This window comes from Eulemur rufifrons, chromosome 10, assembly GCF_041146395.1.
Source record: "Eulemur rufifrons isolate Redbay chromosome 10, OSU_ERuf_1, whole genome shotgun sequence".
In the NCBI taxonomy this organism is placed as follows: Eukaryota; Metazoa; Chordata; class Mammalia; order Primates; family Lemuridae; genus Eulemur; species Eulemur rufifrons.
This window is the reverse complement of record NC_090992.1, coordinates 27,981,182-28,001,221: the sequence shown is the minus strand read 5'-3', so window position 1 is coordinate 28,001,221 and position 20,040 is coordinate 27,981,182. Positions and strand designations below refer to the sequence as shown.

At 45.8% G+C, this 20,040-nt stretch overlaps 1 protein-coding gene across 1 annotated transcript in view; it reads left to right on the top strand.

Moving 5' to 3' along the window:
* The first annotated feature begins 2,384 nt into the window (after positions 1–2,384).
* LARP1 (La ribonucleoprotein 1, translational regulator) overlaps positions 2,385–20,040 on the top strand; it is a 79,605-nt gene continuing 61,949 nt past the window's right edge. The window contains exon 1 of the mRNA XM_069483894.1: positions 2,385–2,667. Within this exon, the coding sequence (XP_069339995.1) occupies positions 2,595–2,667 (73 nt within the window). The 5' untranslated portion in view covers positions 2,385–2,594. The remainder of the gene's footprint in view (positions 2,668–20,040) is intronic.

The window sequence follows — 20,040 nt, the reverse complement described above, 5'->3', positions numbered from 1 at the left end:
CTCACACACCAAAAGTCCTAGTACTCGTAATACCACAAGACTCCCTTGCTTATCCCTTACTACTTATCTGTCAGTGTCAGAATAACAATACCAAAGCTTCAACTAACAATAGGGAGACTGGGCTTGGGCTGGGCGAGGTGGTTCACGCCTGTAATCCTAGCACTCTGGGAGGCTGAGGCGGGTGGATCACTCGAGGTCAGGAGTTCGAGACCAGCCTGAGCAAGAGCGAGACCCCGTCTCTACTAAAAATAGAAAGAAATTAGCTGGACAACTAAAAATATATAGAAAAAATTAGCTGGGGATGGTGGCGCATGCTTGTAGTCCCAGCTACTTGAGAGGCTGAGGCAGGAGGATCGCTTGAGCCCAGGAGTCTGAGGTTGCTGTGAGCTAGGCTGACACCATGGCACTCTAGCCTGGGGAACAGAGCAAGACTCTGTCTCATAAAAAACAACAACCACAACAGCAACCACCAATATGGAGACTGAAAATAGGCAGCCCCTTTTAAAAATCAGAGTACAAAATTCTGAAAATGAAAGTGTGCAGAAACCTAGCAGGAAGAATTAGTGCTGACCCTGCATGGCCATGTGGCAGTTTGCATTAGGCTGGAATCTTTAAGACTACTGCATATCTGGTTGGTCAGAATTTTGTTCTTCAGTGTGGTGCCCTCTTAAAATCATAATTTGGGTAAGAATTACTCCCAGGGGGTAACCTTGGAGTTCACATATGTCTAGAGAGTGGAAGAAGCATGAAATTATAGCGGTGTAGGCTAGTGGAGTGATTGTTGGGTTGGTAACCTGAGTATGCTGGCGAGCTCCAGGCTCCAGTTTCCCTCATTAACACATGAGGAAAAAGAGAGGAAGACAGAATTTGCAAGCGGGAATCTTGGGCAAGTAAAGTCATCTCTCTGAATCGTTTCCTTATCTATGAAAGGCGGATACAGGAATTGGACTATATTCTAGTCCCAGCAGCTTGCTTTCTGTTTCCGAACATACCTACCTTGGGGCCTTTGTACTTGTAGTTGCCTGTGCCTGGAACACTCTTGTTCTAGCTCTTCCAATGACTGGTTCCTTGTCATCAGTTGAGTCTCAGCTTTGCTTTCACCTCCTTAGAGAGGGCCTCCCCAACCACATGACTGAAAATACTGTTCCCTGATTACTTTATCATATCAGCCTATTTCATTTCTCTGTGATACTATTGTTCCGGCAAGTGTTACAGCAAATGGTCCCGAGGACAAACCGAGCGGCACACGGAGAGTCGGAGAATCGCCGGCGGGCTCAGAGGGGTCTCGCCACCAAATTCTGAGCCCCGTCTACCTAATTTTTCCCATTTTTATTAAGTTGGGGTGATCCAAGGGGAGGGGGGTCTCAGGTGACAATGCCTGCCAGGTAATAAGTTTAGTGTCTGCACAAGGCAATAGGATTAGTGTTATGCTGATGTGCCAAATGTTAGGTCAGTGATATGTTAATGTACCAGGTGTTAGGTTAGTGATATGCTAATGTGGGTCCTCCGTGAGGGGTGGGGGTCTCAGGCGGCTGCTGTGCCAAGTAATAGATGGGAGTTTTCCTTATCACTATGACCTATCTAATCTATTTACTTGTTCATCCCCTCTCTCCCTTGAATGTAAACTCAGTAAGGATAGGGTCCTTGGCTTCCTTGTTCATTGATGTGTCCCTGGGAACTAAAACAGGGCCTGGCACATACTAGTTGCTGAATAACAATGCCTGTTGAATGAGTGAATGCCTGCTAAATGAATGCATCAGCTATATAATCTCTGAAATCCCTTTCAGCTTTAAGTCTAAGGATATGCACTCGATATACTGAGTGTAGACTCCTCAGCATGATGGTACCATCTTATAGAGGTGGAAACTGAGGCATTGAGTGGCTTGTCAAAGTCCTCACAGATAGGATGGTGGTATAATCCAGGAGTATTGTATGGGAAGTCAAAAGCACACCATCCTACCCTGTCAACGTTCCTTCCAAGAGTTGTGTGAACTGGACAAGTCATCTCATCCCTCCAAGGACTCAGTTTTTCCCTCCAAAAGAGAAACATACTAATAACTCTGGTCTAGGGCTACTGTGTGTTTGTGTAAACTTAACACCACTGAGCACTTTGTATTTTGCCCTTTCTTTACCCCTGGCTGTTCTCCGGGGTAGAGATGGGGGTAAGGAAGGAAGCCCAGGGCTGTGGGGAAGGGGATAGTTACCCAATTACCAGGGTCTGTTTACTCACCTGAGTCCCTGGTCTGCCCCTAGCCTAGCTGTGCTCGCCTGCTCAGGTACAGAGAGGTGGGGGAACGTTGTTCAGCCAAGGAGTTGCAGTTCCCCACTTAAAGGCACCCAGCATCTGGCAGGAAAACCGGCCTGGCAACCAGGAGAGCTCCCGGGCCAGTGCTAGGAGGCAGCTATGTAATCTGGAGGTAATTAAGCCCTCCATGGCCACACTGTGACCCCAAGGCCTGGTCACTCCATGTCCTGGAGGGTACGTTCTTCAGGGAGACCTCCTTCCCCTTGCCCAGAGCTGGCTTTCCAAGAGGCTCCCACACCTAGCTGCCCTGGCAGACTCCCAGGGAGGAAAGACAGCATGGCTTTGGCAGATGCCCCCAGAAAGGAGCCCACAGGTGACAGAGAGAAGCCATTTCCCTGTCCTGACCCCCTTCAGTAACCCTGGTGAGTCCTGATTCTCTGGGCTTCTCGAACCTCAGGACAGCAGGGTGTGGGAAGAAGATGCCTCTCCTAAGGGGCAGAAGCCTTAGGTGCTGGTTCCAGCCCTGGTGTGCGACCTTGAACAAGTCACTCCAGCTCTCTGAGCCTCACCTCCCCCATCTGGGAAAACGAGCAGCTCACATTTTCACATCAGCTTCCCCCTTTTATTGTCTTCCCCGTCACATCCCTTGTTTTGAAAGATTTTTGTCTGCCAAGCTGCACCTGTTACATAATAATTTGTTAATTGGTTTTGCCCTTCTACGTTAATTGTGGCCCTATAGTAGGCAATCAGCCTTTTCTGGTCAGCAGGAACAAACCACTGAGCTGATGCAAGTTTAGCCAAAAGCAAAGAAATGTGCTGTTTTAGTCCATGAGACCTTATCTAGAGTCAATATTTGATTTTCATTTGACCTTTAGAAATATGAGAAATAACGGGCTTGTGAGTAATTTTCAGACAATGGGGACCCTAGGTGGGAAACTCTTAGATTTAGCTTGCACAGGGTTTATGAAGACACCAGGCAAAATCCTGCCTTCACACCCCAAACCCAGCTTTGGTCTCTGCAATGCTGCCTTACACACGGGGTGCTTTCTTGAAAGTAGGCTCCTTGGGCTTGGAAACTTCCTATATGGGGCTGGACCCAGAGTCCCCATACTGGGTTCACCTCACCTCTGGCCAAGGCTGGGAAACCCTGAATGGGGGAAGCTGAGGTTTTCCTCAGGCTTCTGCAAGGGTGTGGCCAGGAGGATGATGGGAACAGGGAGGTGTGTGCCCGGGGCCTGGAGGCCAGGAATATACGGTGGCCACAGCTTGTGCTGGAACTGAGGAAACAGGCTTGCTGTTCTGGTTCTACATTGACTAGTTGTGTGACCTCAGGCAAGTTCCCTACCTCTCTGAACCTCAGTTTTCCCAGCTGCAAAATGGGGGTTGCAATCTTGGCAATGTTTGTCTGCCGGGGCCAAATAAAACAGCATATGTCATGGAAGCTTAGATTCCACAGATTTTAAGATAAATTCAGAGATTAATAAAATCCAAAGATAAAAATATATTTTAGAATTGACAAGATAAGATAACCGATGTTTTGTAAATTGTGACCTCTGTGGTAATTATTGTTATCTGTGATAATTGTTAATACTTATGTGATAAAAGAATTACTCCCATCATGATGGGATCATGGCTGCTTGTTGTTTAAATCCTTTTACTTTTTAAAAAAATATTTATTGGGACTTTTTGAAATATAGAATCCTATAAACAAAAGTAGTGGGGCCGGGCGCGGTGGCTCACGCCTGTAATCCTAGCACTCTGGGAGGCCGAGGTGGGCGGATCGTTTGAGCTCAGGAGTTCGAGACCAGCCTGAGCAAGAGCGAGACCCCATCTCTACTAAAAAAATAGAAAGAAATTATATGGACAGCTAAAAATATATATAGAAAAAATTAGCCGGGCATGGTGGCGCATGCCTGTAGTCCCAGCTACTCGGGAGGCTGAGGCAGGAGGATCGCTTGAGCCCAGGAGTTTGAGGTTGCTGTGAGCTAGGCTGACGCCACGGCACTCACTCTAACCTGGGCAACAAAGTGAGACTCTGTTTCAAAAAAAAAAAATAAATAAAAATAAAAAAAAAAAAAAAAAAAAAAAGTAGTGGAAAATATCTCACTGACTCATGGTATTTTTGAATGTCTCCTGGGACGGAGACCCAGTCCGGGAATGTGGCCCTAATGTGAGTGCCAGTCTAACACTGTGGTTAGGGCAGGCACTTTGAAATCAGAGGATCTTAGGTTCAAATACACACTGTAAGACCTACTGGTGACCTTGGGTATAAGTCACTTTTCTTTTCAAAACCCCTTCTATTCAGTCATTTGAATTTCAGCCACCCTGTTCTCTCCTGTCTTGCAGCTCCCTGCTGAGTAAATAAATCTCAGGGAATGCCAGTTTCAAGAGTTGTGGCAGCACCTTCCCTCTGAGTGGAGGCTATGGGAGAATGAGTGGGCTGAAGGCCAAAACAGAGGGAATTTAGGCACGTATTTGGGCAAATGATACGTGTGAACGTTGTGTGCAGGTATGTTTGTGTATGCGTGTGTGCATGTGTCCAGGAGCTAATGAAATCAAAGCTGAAAACTCTATGGTCCCTGAAGGGTCATGTGAGCCCGTCCCCTGCTCTGGGACAAGCCTCTCTTCTAACCAACACTGGAAAGTTGCCGCTGAACCCCAGGGAAGGTTCCTAAACACTTTTCCTTGGTAACCAACCTTGGCATCTCTAAATCCTCCCAAGGGTAGATGCAGGGTGTGTGTGAGCATGTTTGAGTGCCTTGGATATCTGAGTTAGAGTGCCAGGGACTCTGAGCACCCAAACCTTGGAAAAAGATAGGTTTGAGGTGGGTGTACTAGGGTGCAGTAGGAGTTGGGGGTTCCTCCAATTGCTGTGAAGCTAGAGGCACTTTAGTAGAATAGCTACAATTAGTAAGCACCTACTGTGGGCTAACAGTTGTGCTAGATGTTTTAAACTCATCACCTCATTGAATCCTCTCAGTCCATTCTGTTATTCCCATTATACAGGTGACAATACTGAGGCTGAGATTACTCAGATGACAAGCGGCAAAACTTTTTTTTTTTTTTTTTTGAGACAGAGTCCCATTCTGTTGCCTGGGCCAGAGTGAGTGCCATGGCGTCAGCCTAGCTCACAGCAATCTCAAACTCCTGGGCTCAAGCGATCCTCCTGCCTCAGCCTCCCCAGTAGCTGGGACCACCATGCCTGGCTAATTTTTCTATATATATTTTTAGCTGTCCATATAATTGCTTTCTATTTTTAGTAGAGACGGGGGTCTTGCTCTTGCTCAGGCTGGTCTTGAACTCCTGACCTCAAACGATCCGCCCGCCTCGGCCTCCCAGAGTGCTAGGATTACAGGCGTGACCTACTGTGCCCGGCCAAGTGGCAAAACTTTAACTCAGATCTTCACATGTCTAAAACCAGAAACTGAACTCTTACCCAATCCACCAGAAGTTACAAATCAAGCTAACGACTGTAGCCGTCAGATGTATTTTGCCTGGCCTACATGGTAGTTTTTTAATATTTAAAAAATTTAGATGCCAACATTTGAAAATGAGACTATTTAATATAAAAACCTAGATTCTAACTTCTCTTTAAAAATCAGAAGAGATCTGGCGCTGTACATGGCCATTCTCATATGGCAACAATCAACTTGAACTGATTATTAGCTGCTGCCTTTCAGCAGGGCATGTGACCTCTACTTTGCTGCAGTCCCTACACTCCCTACTACCACCCAGCCCACTTTCTCATTTATGATGCCAGACTGGCCCCACAGGCCTGAGGTTATCCAGCCTCTGCACTGCACTCTACTCCTTACTTGTGTACCTGGGCCCCGGTCCTATTGCTAGCTTGAACAGGCCCTGACATTAAGTAAGTTATATCACCTGTCTGGGCTTCAGCTATAACCCGGGGAAATAACTTCCTAAGTGGCTTTCTGCATTGGCTAGGAGAAGCCACAAGTCTCCAGCACGTCCACATCTTGGACCCCTGGCTGTGTATGATCTGAGTCTGTGTAAATTATACCAGGAGTGTCCCGTGTTATTCACTCTTGTTCGCCATCACTGCACTGCATGCCTGATGTTCCTTGTGACATAGGACCCTCAGAGACAGGTAGGTCCTGGTGGCATCAGTCCTGGTAGGATGCCAATTCCCACCACTTTGATCAAAAAGTCTGACTTCCACGTGCCTCCATTCATCTGTTCCAAGAAGCCTGGTTGAACCATGAGGAGCCCTGCTGAGATTCCAGCATCTGAGTGTCCTATTTTTATCCCATTTTTGCTATAGGTTACATGAGAGAAAGTATATAGCCCAGCCGAGAACATTCTCTCTTTCTCTCCTACACACACACACACACACACACACACACACCCTCCCATGGGTCAGAAATAGACTTCCTTTTTTTATTTTAATTTTTTAACTTTTATTTATTTTTTTGAGACAGTCTCACTCTGTCCCTTGGGCTAGAGTGTCATGGCGTCAGCCCAGCTCACAGCAACCTCAAACTCCTGGGCTCAAGCGATTCGCCTGCCTCAGTCTCCCAAGCAGCTGGGACTACAGGCACACACCACCATGCCAGGCTAATTTTTCTATTTTTAGTAGAGATGGGGTCTCGCTCAGGCTGGTCTCAAACTCCTGAGCTCAATCGATCCTCCCGCCTTGGCCTCCAAGAGTGTCAGGATTACAGGCATAAGTCACCGCACCCTGCCAAGAAATAGCCTCCCTTATAGGTCTTCACACCCATCTAGTGTCTTACTTGGGTTTCTAAGATCCGATCTTTAGAGCCATGGAGTATCAGAGATGGAAATGTGGGTGGTGCCTTAGATATAGAGCTTCTAGTACAGTAATAGCAAATAGGTTTCCCTTCATTTGCCAATTCCAATCAATCTGTAGAGTGTTGAAAAGGCTTCTGAAGCTACATGTGGGTGTGGAACAGTCAGACCCAGAGATCTCTCAGCAGCGACTGCTGCGGGCATGGCAAAGGGGCTATGGCGGTACTTCTGCCAGCAATCTGCCACCCTGAGCCGGCCAGCCTCCTCATTACGCAGATATGACATAAGCCGGTCTGGGAAGGGGCGATGACTTGCCCAAAGTTACACAGCAAGGCAAGGCAGCGGCAGATCCAGAAGCAGGGTGTCTCTTGACCTTGAAGCCACCATTGCTTCCACTATATTAGCTCAGAGAAGAAAACTCAGGCCAGGAGGGGAAATGACTGAAGTAAACTGGGACCCAGGAGTCCTGAGAAGCCTGGCGGCAGTGGGGGCTAAGGAATTCAGTTCTGTGCCCCTAGACTGAGCCATGCCAGCCTGGCCTGTTGGCATCTGCTCCACTTCTCAGAGTCCCTTTGCTCCTGTCCCAATTTCCTGTCTTATTTTCCTCAGGCTCAGGGAGCTCGTATCAGAGCAGAGGGGCCTCCAGGGATCCTAGGCCCTACATACCCTCCTTTGGCAGCCTTCAGCAAGATCCCAGCCCCCTTCCTGCCGAATAGAAGTCCTAGGACAGGGGTTCTTAACCTTACTGATGCTGTGGACCCCTTTGGCAATCCAGTGAAGCCTACGGACCTCTTCTCGGAATGTTTTTAAACATAAAATAAAATGCATAGGATGACAAAGGAAACCAATCATATAAAAATACAGTTATCAAGATATTTTTTAAATGCTTAACACAATAACATGTATTTGCTTAATAATACATTCAAAATGAGGTCTGGCAGCAAATACTATAACTACTGCAGTTTTAAAGTAATACTGAGCATGAATGATACTTGCAAAGATTGGCGCCGACTGCAATGTGACTTGAAAATACCTTATTTCTTTTGGTGACACAGTCACAGGAACTGCCGATACTATTGTGGTTCGTTGCCTACATTCATAACAGAACACAGTGTTTTACTTGAGTTAGAGATTAGTGAAAATAAAGATGGAATTTTTTTCCTTCCAAGTTCAGACGTTTCAAATTCTTTCAGCGGACCCAGGCTAAGATCCCCTGCTCTAGGATGTTCGAGCAGGAGTCTGCTAGTCCAGTGGTTTGCAAACTGTGGGCCATGCAACCCTGGGGATTCTGGAAGTGTTGTGGAGGCTGCCAAATGATGGGTGTGGGGGCAGGGAACAAGCAGGACAACTGTCCAGCCAGATTGCCTCTGAATCCACTATCTCTGCTTCAGCTTGGAAGGTTCATTTCCATTTGAGTTCATTTCAGTGATTCATATAAGATTCCATTGTCAGCCAGGTGCGGTGGCTCATGCCTGTGATCCTAGCAGTCTGGGAGGCCGAGGCAGGATTCCTTGCAGTCAGGAGTTCGAGAGCAGCCTGAGCAAGAGTGAGACCTCGTCTCTACTAAAAATAGAAAAAATTAGCCAGGCAACTAAAAAGTTAAAAAATAATAATTTTTTTTTTTTAAAGAAAGATTCCATTGTCTTTAAAAAGAATAAAAAGGATTCCCCTGTTTGTGTTTGAATGTTGAAAACCTTCACTTGGCCCCAGCCACCTCTTCATATGACATAAAGCAAGGCTGAGGCTAAGAGAGTGAAAAGGTCCTACACCACCATTTGGTGGCAGGGTTGGGGATATGGGGGAGTCCAGGGAAAGGAGGGGGGCAACAGCTGGGCAAGGGTGAGCTTCTCCGTACCTCCTCCTGCCAGCCACTTCAGGGAAGCAGTTTTTTAGGGTCAAGTTCTGGGCCAAGAGCCAGGATATTGGAATTCGAGGTGCTGGTTCTGTGGATACCTCATTTGCAAAACAGAGATGATGATGGTGTTGAGAGGACCCCTGGAGAGAAAGCTATACGGAGCACAAAGCACCATTGGAGGGATTTTACTGTGTTTGTCTCTAAGGCCTGACATCCTTTCTCTACGCCCCTTGGGTCCTTTCTCCGCATAACCACAAACCAGGAAGTCCCTCCATCTTATGACAGCATCATCCTAGTCACCCAGCACAGTGATGCAGTCAGATTTGTGGTTGGACACCCAGTCACTGAGCCTGCCAGTTTATCTCCTAAATATCTCCTCTTTGCTGACCACACTGCTATGTCATCACCTTTGGCCTGCATTTCTCTAAAAGCCCCCAGTCTCTCTCTCTCTGCTCCAGTTCACCTTCCCTGGAGCCACAAGGCCCTTGGTGTGTCCTCACTGCCCACAAGGCCAAGTCCAGCCCCTCCAGAGTGTGGCAACCCAGACTCCTCAAGAGCTGCCCCCAGCACTCCCACCCTCTCCCCTTCCCTCACCTCCCCACCCCCTCCCTTCCTCCTTGCTTTCTGAATTGCCCCAGGCCACAGTGCAACCCCAGGGAGCTGTGAGAAGAAGAGGAGATTCAGGAAACTGAGGATGCTGCTTTCCCCAGGGGCTAGTGTGGTGGGAAGGAGGAAGCTGAACACACAGGATTCAGAGGAATTCAGTTGATGGGGACAGGGGACAGGTGTGGCTCTGTCCTCTGTCTAGGCCAGACAGGAGTCATTTTCAGAGACCAGCCAGTAGCAGGTGGAGAGATCACTTGCACAGTCAGGAAAGTACCATTTTCTGCGCTTACAGTTATCAGATTACCGGGAACAGAATATGGCCAAGGAGTGGGGAATTCACAGAATCCCTGATTTCATAGAATGTCAGAGTTAGAAGAGGCCTCATGGATCTTTGCTCGGTTTTAACTCCTTTCTGCTTCAGACAAAAAAGTAAATCCCAGAGAAGGGGAATGACTTCCCCAAGGTCACACGGTGAGTTGAGGCAGTGCCTGGACTGGAGCTGACATCTGATTTTCTTCCTGATTTTCATGTTCTGGGCTCTGGCCTCTGGACTCCCACCAGGGGACTGAGTAACTGGCCCAGCATTGATTTATTAACAATGGGTTAATGTGTCACTGCTGGGCAATGCCAGTGGTGGCTTTTAACCCTAAGGTCCCCAGCTGGGGGATAGGGACGGGTTACAAATATGCTGAGATATAGTGCTCTCAGGCCATAAGTGGCCAGGTGGAGCCCGGGGCAGCAGGAGCCCCCATCCCTGCTGGGATAGTCACCGTCAGGCCTCAAACAGCCTCACAAGTTTAGCCCTACAAGTATCCAGCTGTTACCGTGGACTGGGATGGAGAAAGTTGAGAAGCGCTGCATTAACCCCAAAGCATGAGCAATTTTACGGGCAGTATGGGCAAAGGTGGGGAAACGGAGAGTCTGAAGACAAGGGTTCTAGTTCTGGCTGTAGCTGTACCACTTCCTTACATATTCTGGGGGGCGGGGGGGAATCACAGGAGAAAAAATAAGAGGTACCATTTATTGTGCTTCATTTAAACAGTTCTATAAGTAGGTGCTGTTATCAACTCCATTACACAGATGAGAAAACTGAGTCAGGGAAATTAAGGGACTTAGCCAAGATCCCACAAATAGGAAGCAGAGGTGCTGGTATTTGAACTCAAGTCTGTCTGTCTTTGGATTCTGTGCTCTTAACTACTCTGCCACATGGACGTGTTTGGGGACTCGTGAGAGATAAAGATTTGCGGCCCTTCAGCCCCACTCCCTTGGTGTCAGGGCTGCTGATTCTCCCTCCACCCCAGACAGCCAGAATATAGGGAGACCTTCAGCAGGAGGTGGTGGGGTCCAGAGGACTCTGCAGCAGTGAGGGATATCCCCAACGCCTGCCTTCATGGGTGTGAGGTTATCAGCCGGTCCGGGGAGGTATGTTGAGCTCTGCCTTAGAGAAACCATGATGCTCCAGGAGTGGAGCCCCAGCCCTCAGAAAGGAAAAGGTGGTGAGATATCGCTGGTTGCTGTGATACCCTGGAACTCATAGCAAGAAAGCTGGGATAAGGCGGCTTGTTCTCCATGCTAATCCTCCTTTAAATAACAACTCCTGTTTACAGATCCAGTTTCTCTGTCAAGCGCTTTATTCACAGTGCCTCACTGCATCTTCACAACAGCCCTATCTTGAGTAGCTCCTATTATTTTCAGCTCTACTCTACCAGATGAGGAATCAAAAACTCTGAGAGCTCATGCAACTTGTCCAAGGCCACACAGTTGGTAAGTGGCAGAGCTGGGATTTAAGCTCAGGTCTGTTCGATGCCAAAGCCCATGTCTTAGCCATTACACCACAGTGCCATTTGGCAGAGTGAGGACAAGCACCGCCCTGGTTCCAGTTACGACCCAGGTAGACCACTGAATCTCAGCAGACCTTAGTCAGGGGACTGCTGGTCAAGTCTTCTTCGGGCCCAATATCTAAGACTACAGAATGGTAATTCTTTCTCTGCCTATAGTTTTGGATAACAAAAGTGAAAGTAATTTATAAACTTATCCATTTGTTAAGTGGTGTCTGTTGAGAACTTAAAGCAAAAGAGGCCCTGGCACTACAGAGAGCAATAAAGCATAGTTCCTGCCCACGGCAAAATGCAACATAAGCAAGTGTTTTCCAATTCCACTAATTGTGGACTAGCTTGTGGAATACCAACCCTCTTTTTGGGAATTATTAAAAGATCTAAACAAAATAAATTCATATATATATATGCACGTGTGTGTGTACTTGGTTATTCCTAGAAATAGAATTATTGGGTTATGGATTATTCTCATAGTATATTAAAACTTTCAAAAAATCAAAATATAAAATGACATACAGGGCCGGGTGTGGTGGCTCACTCTTGTAATCCCAACGCTTTGGGAGGCGAAGACAAAAGGATTGCTTGAGGCCAGGAGTTTAAGACCAGCCTGGGCAATAGCAAGGCCCGAATCTACAAATAATTTAAAAATTAGCTGGGCGTGGTGGAGTATGCCTATAGTCCCAGCTACTTCGGAGGCTGAGACAGGAGGATTGCTCGAGTCCAGGAGTTCAAGGTTGTAGTGAGCTGTGATGACGCCACTGCACTGAAGCTCAAGAAACAGAGTGAGACCCTGTCTCAAAAAGAAAAAATGACATAGATTAATCATAGCCATCTGAAAGGAGAAAAAAAACATACACCTGTGCATGGAGTAAAAGAATACTGGAAGAGAAAAATAAAATGTTGGCATGGTTGATGGGTAAAGGAAATAAGAATGAGTTTTCCTTTGGATAGTCTGTTTCTCCCAATGATTATGTAATGACCATGTATTACTTTTATAATGAAAAGAAACATTTAATTCTATTGATCTCCAAAGTCTTGCTCAAATGTCACTTCTCTCCAAGTAGCTTTAGCATAACCAGATTGCCATAGCCAGCCAATGTCTTATTCCATTCGTACACACACTGGAACAAAAACACATTCCAGCAGGAGCACAGTAGCTTGCCTAGAGAAGGTGCACTCAGAATGTCTGATCTTTTCTCTGCAACCATAGACATTTCATTAACAGCTCACATTTCTCAAAAGAGCACCCCAACTTGACATTTAGAGAGGCAGGAATCTGAGCTAGTTACTGTTTCCATTTTTGACTTGAAAACACCTGAGGCTGAAAGAAGTTGAGCAATAGGCCCATTGTCACTCAGCGAATCATTGGGAGAGGCATTCTAAATAGCTCATTCAAGGAAGAGGAATCTGGTGCAAGCCTGTAATCTGCAAAGTACAGTCTGAACAGAGCAAAGAGGCAAGGATGGGGATTAAGGGAAAAGCAAAAATCTGGGAACCTCATCTTTGCCTTATCCGCTGTGCAACTTTGAGCAAGTCTATTTACCTCTCTGAACTTCAGTCTTTTCTGTCTGTCATATTGGAGGGATGAGAGTGAATTAATTTCCAGGATAGCAAATAGGACTCGACACTGATTAATTGGTGGTAGCTACCTGAGTGCCACATTGAGAAAGATCCTGAGGACAGGTTCAGGCTTCTTAGGGAAAAGTGCTATGATTGATTAATAATTTCTGCCATGAGTAGGGGATCTGAAATTGGTATTATGTTTGTTAGATATTTGTCTTTCCTGGACAAATTGCTCTTCAAGATTTTTTTCCAGCCCTATGTTTGGAATTCCCAGGTTTAGATCTATTCATGTGTCTGGTGGGCATAATATTCATCCTATAGGCAACCTTCTTAATTCCAAAGGGGAAGGAATTTTAATTATCTTTTAAAACAGTAGACTTTTGTCTCCAGTAATGGATGTGATATATATTAAAATAATCCCTAAGACTCTCAGAGACAACTCCTTAGAGGTGGAAATGTCTGCATACAAAGTGTTAATTACACCTTCGTGATCATTTTTTGAGATAAATTATATTATTACAATTACCATATTTGACAGCTTTCCCTGTCTACACATTGTCTTCCTCTCAGGTTGAAGTTGGTCCTGGGAGGTGGGCATGTATCTTGGATAGCTGAGATGGGCAGTGGCATTAGCATGTAGATAAAGAAGATGAATGTCCTGAATATAGTCCCACAGTGTCAGGGTCCCAGGGATTGTCTCATTCATCGGCTCTATCCGCACCCACCTGGAATGTTACGTGGTTTGAAATTTCTGGACTGAGGTTGACCTTTGTCTTACCTTTGAAACGAATATACTGTAGCCATCAGGAGAGTAATAGGGTATTGTTTGACTTATTTATTTATTAATTTATTTATTTGAGATAGAGTCTCACTTTGTCACCCAGGCTAGAGTGCCGTGGCCTCAGCCTAGCTCACAGCAACCTCAAACTTCTGGGCTCAAGCGATCCTCCTGCCTCAGCCTCTCAAGTAGCTGGGACCACAGGCACATACCATCACGCCCAGCTAATTTTTCTATTTTTAGTAGAGATGAGGGGTCTTGCTTTTTGCTTAGGCTGATCTCGAACTCCTGAGCTCAAGCCATCCTCCCACCTCAGCCTCCCAGAGTGCTAGGATTACAGGTGTGAGCCACTGCACCTGGCCTGTTTGACCAATGTAAGTAACACATAAATTATAAGTTTGTGGCTGTTGAAGGGAGCCGTAAACAGGATGACAGGAAAGTACATCATGTTGGTCTGGCAGCACAGGCAGGCTGTCAGTAACACAGGTTTGGGAGTCAGACTGCTCTGGCTTTGAACATAGCTCTGACATTCATAAATGAATTTGCACAAGTTACTTAACCTCTGTTTTCTCACCTGCAAAATAGGTTTAATATTAATAATCTTCCCTTATGCAATGGGTTATTATATGAGATAATTTATGTCTTGCTTTATATAGGAAATATTACTATTTTTATTATCTTTAATAGCAATGATTTTGCATTATATACAAAACAAAACTTCAAAAATTCAGCTGATGTCAATTTTGTGGACATCAAGACAAGAGGCTGGGATAAGATGAAGTTTTGTTGCTTGTTATTGTTTTCCAAATTTGGAGCTCAAGCTATGTTTTTTTTTTAATAGGTAGCAAATTTTCCCTTAAAGTTAGGGAATACTGGCCAGGTGTGGTGGCTCACACCTGTAACCATAGCACTCTGGGAGGCTGAGGTGGGAGGATCCCTTGAGGTCAGGAGTTTGAAACCAGCTTGAGCAAGAGCGAGACCTCATCTCTACTAAAAATAGAAAAAATTAGCTGGACGTGGTGGTGTGCACCCATAGTCCCAGCTATTTGGGAGGGTGAGGCAGGAGGATCCCTTGAGCCCAGGAGGTGGAGGTTGCTGTGAGCTGTGATGATACCACGCTACTCTACCCAGGCAACAGAGCAATCCTCTGTCTCAAAAAAAAAAAAAAAGTTAGGGAATACAGATTAGCAAAAAGAACAAAATCAGCACTTGGAAATAGCCACTATTAATCTTTTGGTGTATGTCCTAATGATAATAATTTACATATGTTAGAATAGAAGAAGACATTTGACAAAAATAGGATCGTACTGAATAAGCTGTTTTGCAACTGGCTGTTTTTTCAATGAGTAAAGCAGAAGGGGGGTGTCTACAGGCAAATATGCTTTTTCTGTTAGTTTAAAAAATTTTTTTAAATTCTTTTTTTATTATTTCAGTAAAAGACATAACATAAAATGTACCATCTTAACCTTCTTTGAATGTACATTCAGTGGCGTTAATTAGATTTATATTGTCGTAAAACAGATTTCCAGAACTTTTTTTATCTTGCAAAACTGAAACTCTGCACCCCTTATAAAACATCTCCCTTTTTCCATCTCCCTCCAGGCCCTGGTAACCACCATTCTACTTTCTGTTTGGATACCTCATGTAAGTGGAATCACACAGTATATGTCTTTCTGTGATTGTCTTATTTCACTTAGCATAATGTCCTCAAAGTTCATCCACGTTGCAGCATATGGTAGAATTTCCTTCCTTTTTAAGGCTGAATAATATTCCACTGTATTATGTGTACCATATACACCACATTTTGCTTATTCATTCATCCATCAATAGATATTTGGGTTGTGTCACGTCTTGGTTATTGTGAATGGCGGTGCTATAAACATGGCTGTACCAGTGTTTTTTCAAGATTCTGCTTTCAAATCTTTGGGATATATACCCAGAAGTGGGATTGTTGGAACATCTGGTAATTTTCTGAGGAACACCCATATTGTTTTCCATAGCGATTGCACCATTTTACATCCCCACTAACAGTGTATAAGGGTTCCCATTTCTCCACATCCTCACCAATGCTCATTTTCTGTTTTTTGTTTGTTTGTTTTTTCTTTTGTTTCTTTGGGGGTTTTCTCTTTTTGTTTTTTGGGGGTTTTCTTTGATAGTAGCCATCCTAACAGGTGTGAGGTGAACAAATGTATTGTTTTAAAGCAATGCTGGGAGGAACTTTTACTTAGAAGAACAAACCCTTTTGATAATCTAGAAGCATGGAATTTTCGTTTTATATGTCAATGACTAATAAACCTAAACTTATCAAATTTCATCTCATTAAACATCTCCCGATATGTGGATTAGCCTCTCCCACCTCCACCACGCCAAGTGTGAAGGACAGTTAGTTCTATAATGGTGCAGCTGTCAACCCTCGGTACTTGCTTTCTCCTCAAAACCCTCTTCCCCAAGCTACTTCCAAGTCTCTCTCTCTTTGATCTCCTCCGGCTTTTTGATCTCCTCCTCCCCCCAGTCTCCCACCCCTGCCCCCTTGTTGAGTGAGGTGTTCTCCATTGTTCCAGCTCTCCAGTTCTGCTCTAACCTTCCCCTCAGCCCTCCCCTTCAGAGTTCCTGAACATTCCCCTGACTCACTCACACTGTGGGTCCCAAGAACCCTCAGACCCTTGCCTTTAGCTCCAGGCCCTCAGCTAACCTCTTCCAGGGACCTGCAGTGGGAGGTCCCTTAGGCTCTGTGGGCCTAAGACAGAGACAATGGGGCGGAGACATACCGCAGGCACATCCAAGTCACACACCTTGTGGATGGACACAACCACCAAAGGTTGATCGTGTGTAAGTGTGTGTGCGCGCACACACACACACACACACACACACGCACATCTCTGAGGTGGGATATTAGAAGCTACCACTCCCTTGGCCGTCTTGATCCCACTGGAGCATCTCACCACACTGAATATCACCTGTTGTGGAGCCATACATTCTTCTTCTTACAACCTGAGCCCTACATGCCAGCCGACATCTTAATCTGGACCCTCTAAAGAAATGGTAAGCTGCTAAAACAATGCCCACAGCAACGCTGCCTGAGACACTGCCAGCTCCAACACGATGCCTTCCTGAGGGCTTTTCTTGAGCCCTTCAGACCATACGTTATTTTTGCCCTAAATGCTGACCCTTCCTTCATGAGAGAGGACACGGCTGTACTATTTTATCATTTTTTAAAATGGAGTTAAATTTTCAACAATATACTGGACAGATTTTAAGTATACAGTTCAATGAATTTTGACAAATGTAAACCTCTATGAATTATAAGATTTTGATACATAATCAGCTTCTTTAGAGAAGTTGCAAGATACCATAGAACTCCTGGAAAGAGTTTGGAGTTTGGAGTCAAGAGATCTGGTAACCCAGTCAAGCCTCTGCATTAAACAGCTGTGTAACTTTGAACAAGTCCCTTCCCCTCTCTGGGGTTTGGTTTCTGATCTGTGCAATGAGAAGGCTGACTCTAGGCAACCCCCGACCTCTCAGAGGTCCACATGACAAGGCTGGTATTCAACAAAGGTCATGTAAGACCTCTTGATATTATGTAGGGCTACTGTGTCCTGCCGACATTTGCAAAGTGAATGTACCTCGCCTGGATCCTTCCAATCAAATTCCTGAAGAAGAGAAACTGAAGAAATAATCAATAATTTTAACAATAGACAAAGATGGCAGAAAGCCAAACCAAGTCTTTTTTTTTTTTTTTTTTTTGGTGACAGAGTCTCGCTCTGTTGCCCAGGCTAGAGTGCCGTGGTGTCAGCCTAGCTCACAGCAACCTCAAACTCCTGGGCTCAAGCAATCCTTCAGCCTTAGCCTCCCAAGTAGCTGGAACTATAGGCATGCGCCACCATGCCTGGCATATTTTTTCTATATATTTTTAGTTGTCCAGCTAATTTCTTTCTATTTTTAGTAGAGACAGGGTCTTGCTCTTGCTCAGACTGGTCTCGAACTCCTGACCTCCAGCGATCCTCCCTCCTCAGCCTCCCAGAATGCTAGGATTACAAGCGTGAGCCACTGCGCCCAGCCCAAACCAAGTCTTGTGTCCTGTAGGAATGTATCTAAATGCTTGTGATCAAATGCTTCTTAAAATTTTTTACTCTGGTACATAAATGAAAGAAGATTCTAAAGGGATTTGCTTCAAATTCACAGAGCAAGCACCAAAAATGCATGGTTTGTCAAAGAGGTCGAGTTTAGCTATTTTGCTGTATGAAAGCTGAAGTGCCTTGCTAAAAGAGGAAAGGGCTTCTCCAACAAAATAAGATGAATCCTTTTCATTTATGTAACATTTTTCACTTTTCAAAGCTTTCTTGGCCATTTCTCATTTGATCTACACATTTTTTCTATGACAAGAAGCAGGACAGGGAATGTTCTCTTACCTTTTTTCAGATGAGGATCCTGAGGCTCAGAAAGATGAAGTGAATGTTCTTACTGTCAGTGGTGAGCCACTCCTCTCAATTTCCAGCCTTGTGTTCTTTGGACTGTGATCTACTGTCTGTTTTGCAAACAAACATACCAACTCAGAGAACCTGAATCCAAGAGGACCTAAAACCACCACCACCACCACCAACACTCAGCAGGTGGCAGGTAACAGTCCTAGACTTTTATTGCCTTCCCACTGTGTGTTAACACTTGTAATTCTCCAAACAGCCCAACGAGTACTCTCCCCCTTTACAGAAGAGGAGGCAGAGGCACAGAGAGGTTTTATGGCTTGCTCGAGCTCACCAAGCAAGTAGGTTACAGAGCTGGGGTTCCACCCCACCCCCGTAGCCTGGCTGGAAGCCCAGGCCTTCACCCCTATGCTACACCGCCTCACATGACACCAGGCTACTGCTCAGAGAACTTCCGAAACAAAACTATTCGTTGATGAGATGAGCGGCCCTGGAAGGCGGTGAGGTCCCTATTCTGTCTGAGCATTTGAAGTGGAATAAAGGTGGAAGAACGTTTAGAGGGCAGTTAGGTTTAAAGCAGAGGGCTGGGCCAAGCATCATGGAAACTCCCTTCTAACCCAGAAATTAAAGGATTCGATGAGATCTCTTGAAGATTCCAGCCTTTCGGTTCAGGACAGTGACAAGTCCTCCTGGTCCCTGGCTCCCACATTGAGCATGCTTTCCCAGCCCACCCAGCCTGCCCACCAGCCTCTCCTCACAGGCACTGAGATCAGTGAGCCAGGAGAACAGGTAGCTGTGCACGGATCATTCTAGAAATCTGACAGCATGGTCCCCAGCCTAAGGACTGGGGAGGAGACACAGCAGAACACAAAATTACAGGGTGTTTGCTGTCTGATTAAATCAGTGTACTATGTGCAGTGCTGTGGAGATGCAACACACCGGGGTCACTTCTGGGCCCAGATATTAGTCACAGAGCTGTAGTCAGAGCTCCAAGGGCTCTCAGGAGCACCTCATTTAACCGCTTCATTTCATACCTGGGGCTACAGAAGCCCAGAGAGGGGAAGTAACTTGTTAGAGGCCACACAGCATCCATTCAACACACATCAGTTGCCTACTGAGGAATACTAAAGGTGAATAAAATAGCCACGAGCTCCCGTCTCATGGAGCTTACACATTAGTGGAGGCAATGGGCAAAAAGCAGGTAAACACACAAAATCAGAGATTGTAATCTGTTTTATGCAGAACATGGAGTGATACTTCAGCCCAGTTGATCAAGGGAGGTCTGAGAAGGGGCCATTTCAGCCGAGGCTTGAGGGATGAGAAGTTGTGGTGGTGGTTGTTTGTGGGGTAGGGGGAGAGTGGGAATGCAGTGGAACGCTGTGCCCTAGTGACCCCAGGCTCAGATGAGTTTCCCTGTGTTTAGGGGGGCAGATGCATGACAAGGCCAGTGGAAAGCAGCAGGGAGGGGAGTCCGGAGGTAAATGGAGTCTGGAGCACTTGTGGGCCAAAGTGAGAAGTCTGGAGTTTATTCTCATAATAGGAAGTTCTTGGAGGGTTTTTTTGGTAAGAGAGTGGCAGATATGCTGTAACATTTCCTGCTTTTCCAGGTGAGGGGCTCCCTGGGAGCCCTGTTACCCTGGAGGTTTGCAGAAAACATATCACGCAATGGTACCCATGAAAACTGAGCCTGGTTTTCCCTTGTGTTTATCTAGTGATCTCTATGAACTTTACCATGTTAGGTATTAGGCCACTCACAATCATTTGAAGCTCCTTCTCCTACCATGTGTCTCAAATAGACCTAGAAATCCAAGTGCTGTGGCACCCCATGGGAATAGAGATCCAAGTGCGGTGGGGATTGGCAAACCTCTCTGATCCAGTGACTGTCACTGGGACAGGCAATCAGGCAGCCCCATCCACTTGCCCCAGCCTTTCCCCACCTCCCTCCTGTTATCAGCCTTCAGCCTTTTCAC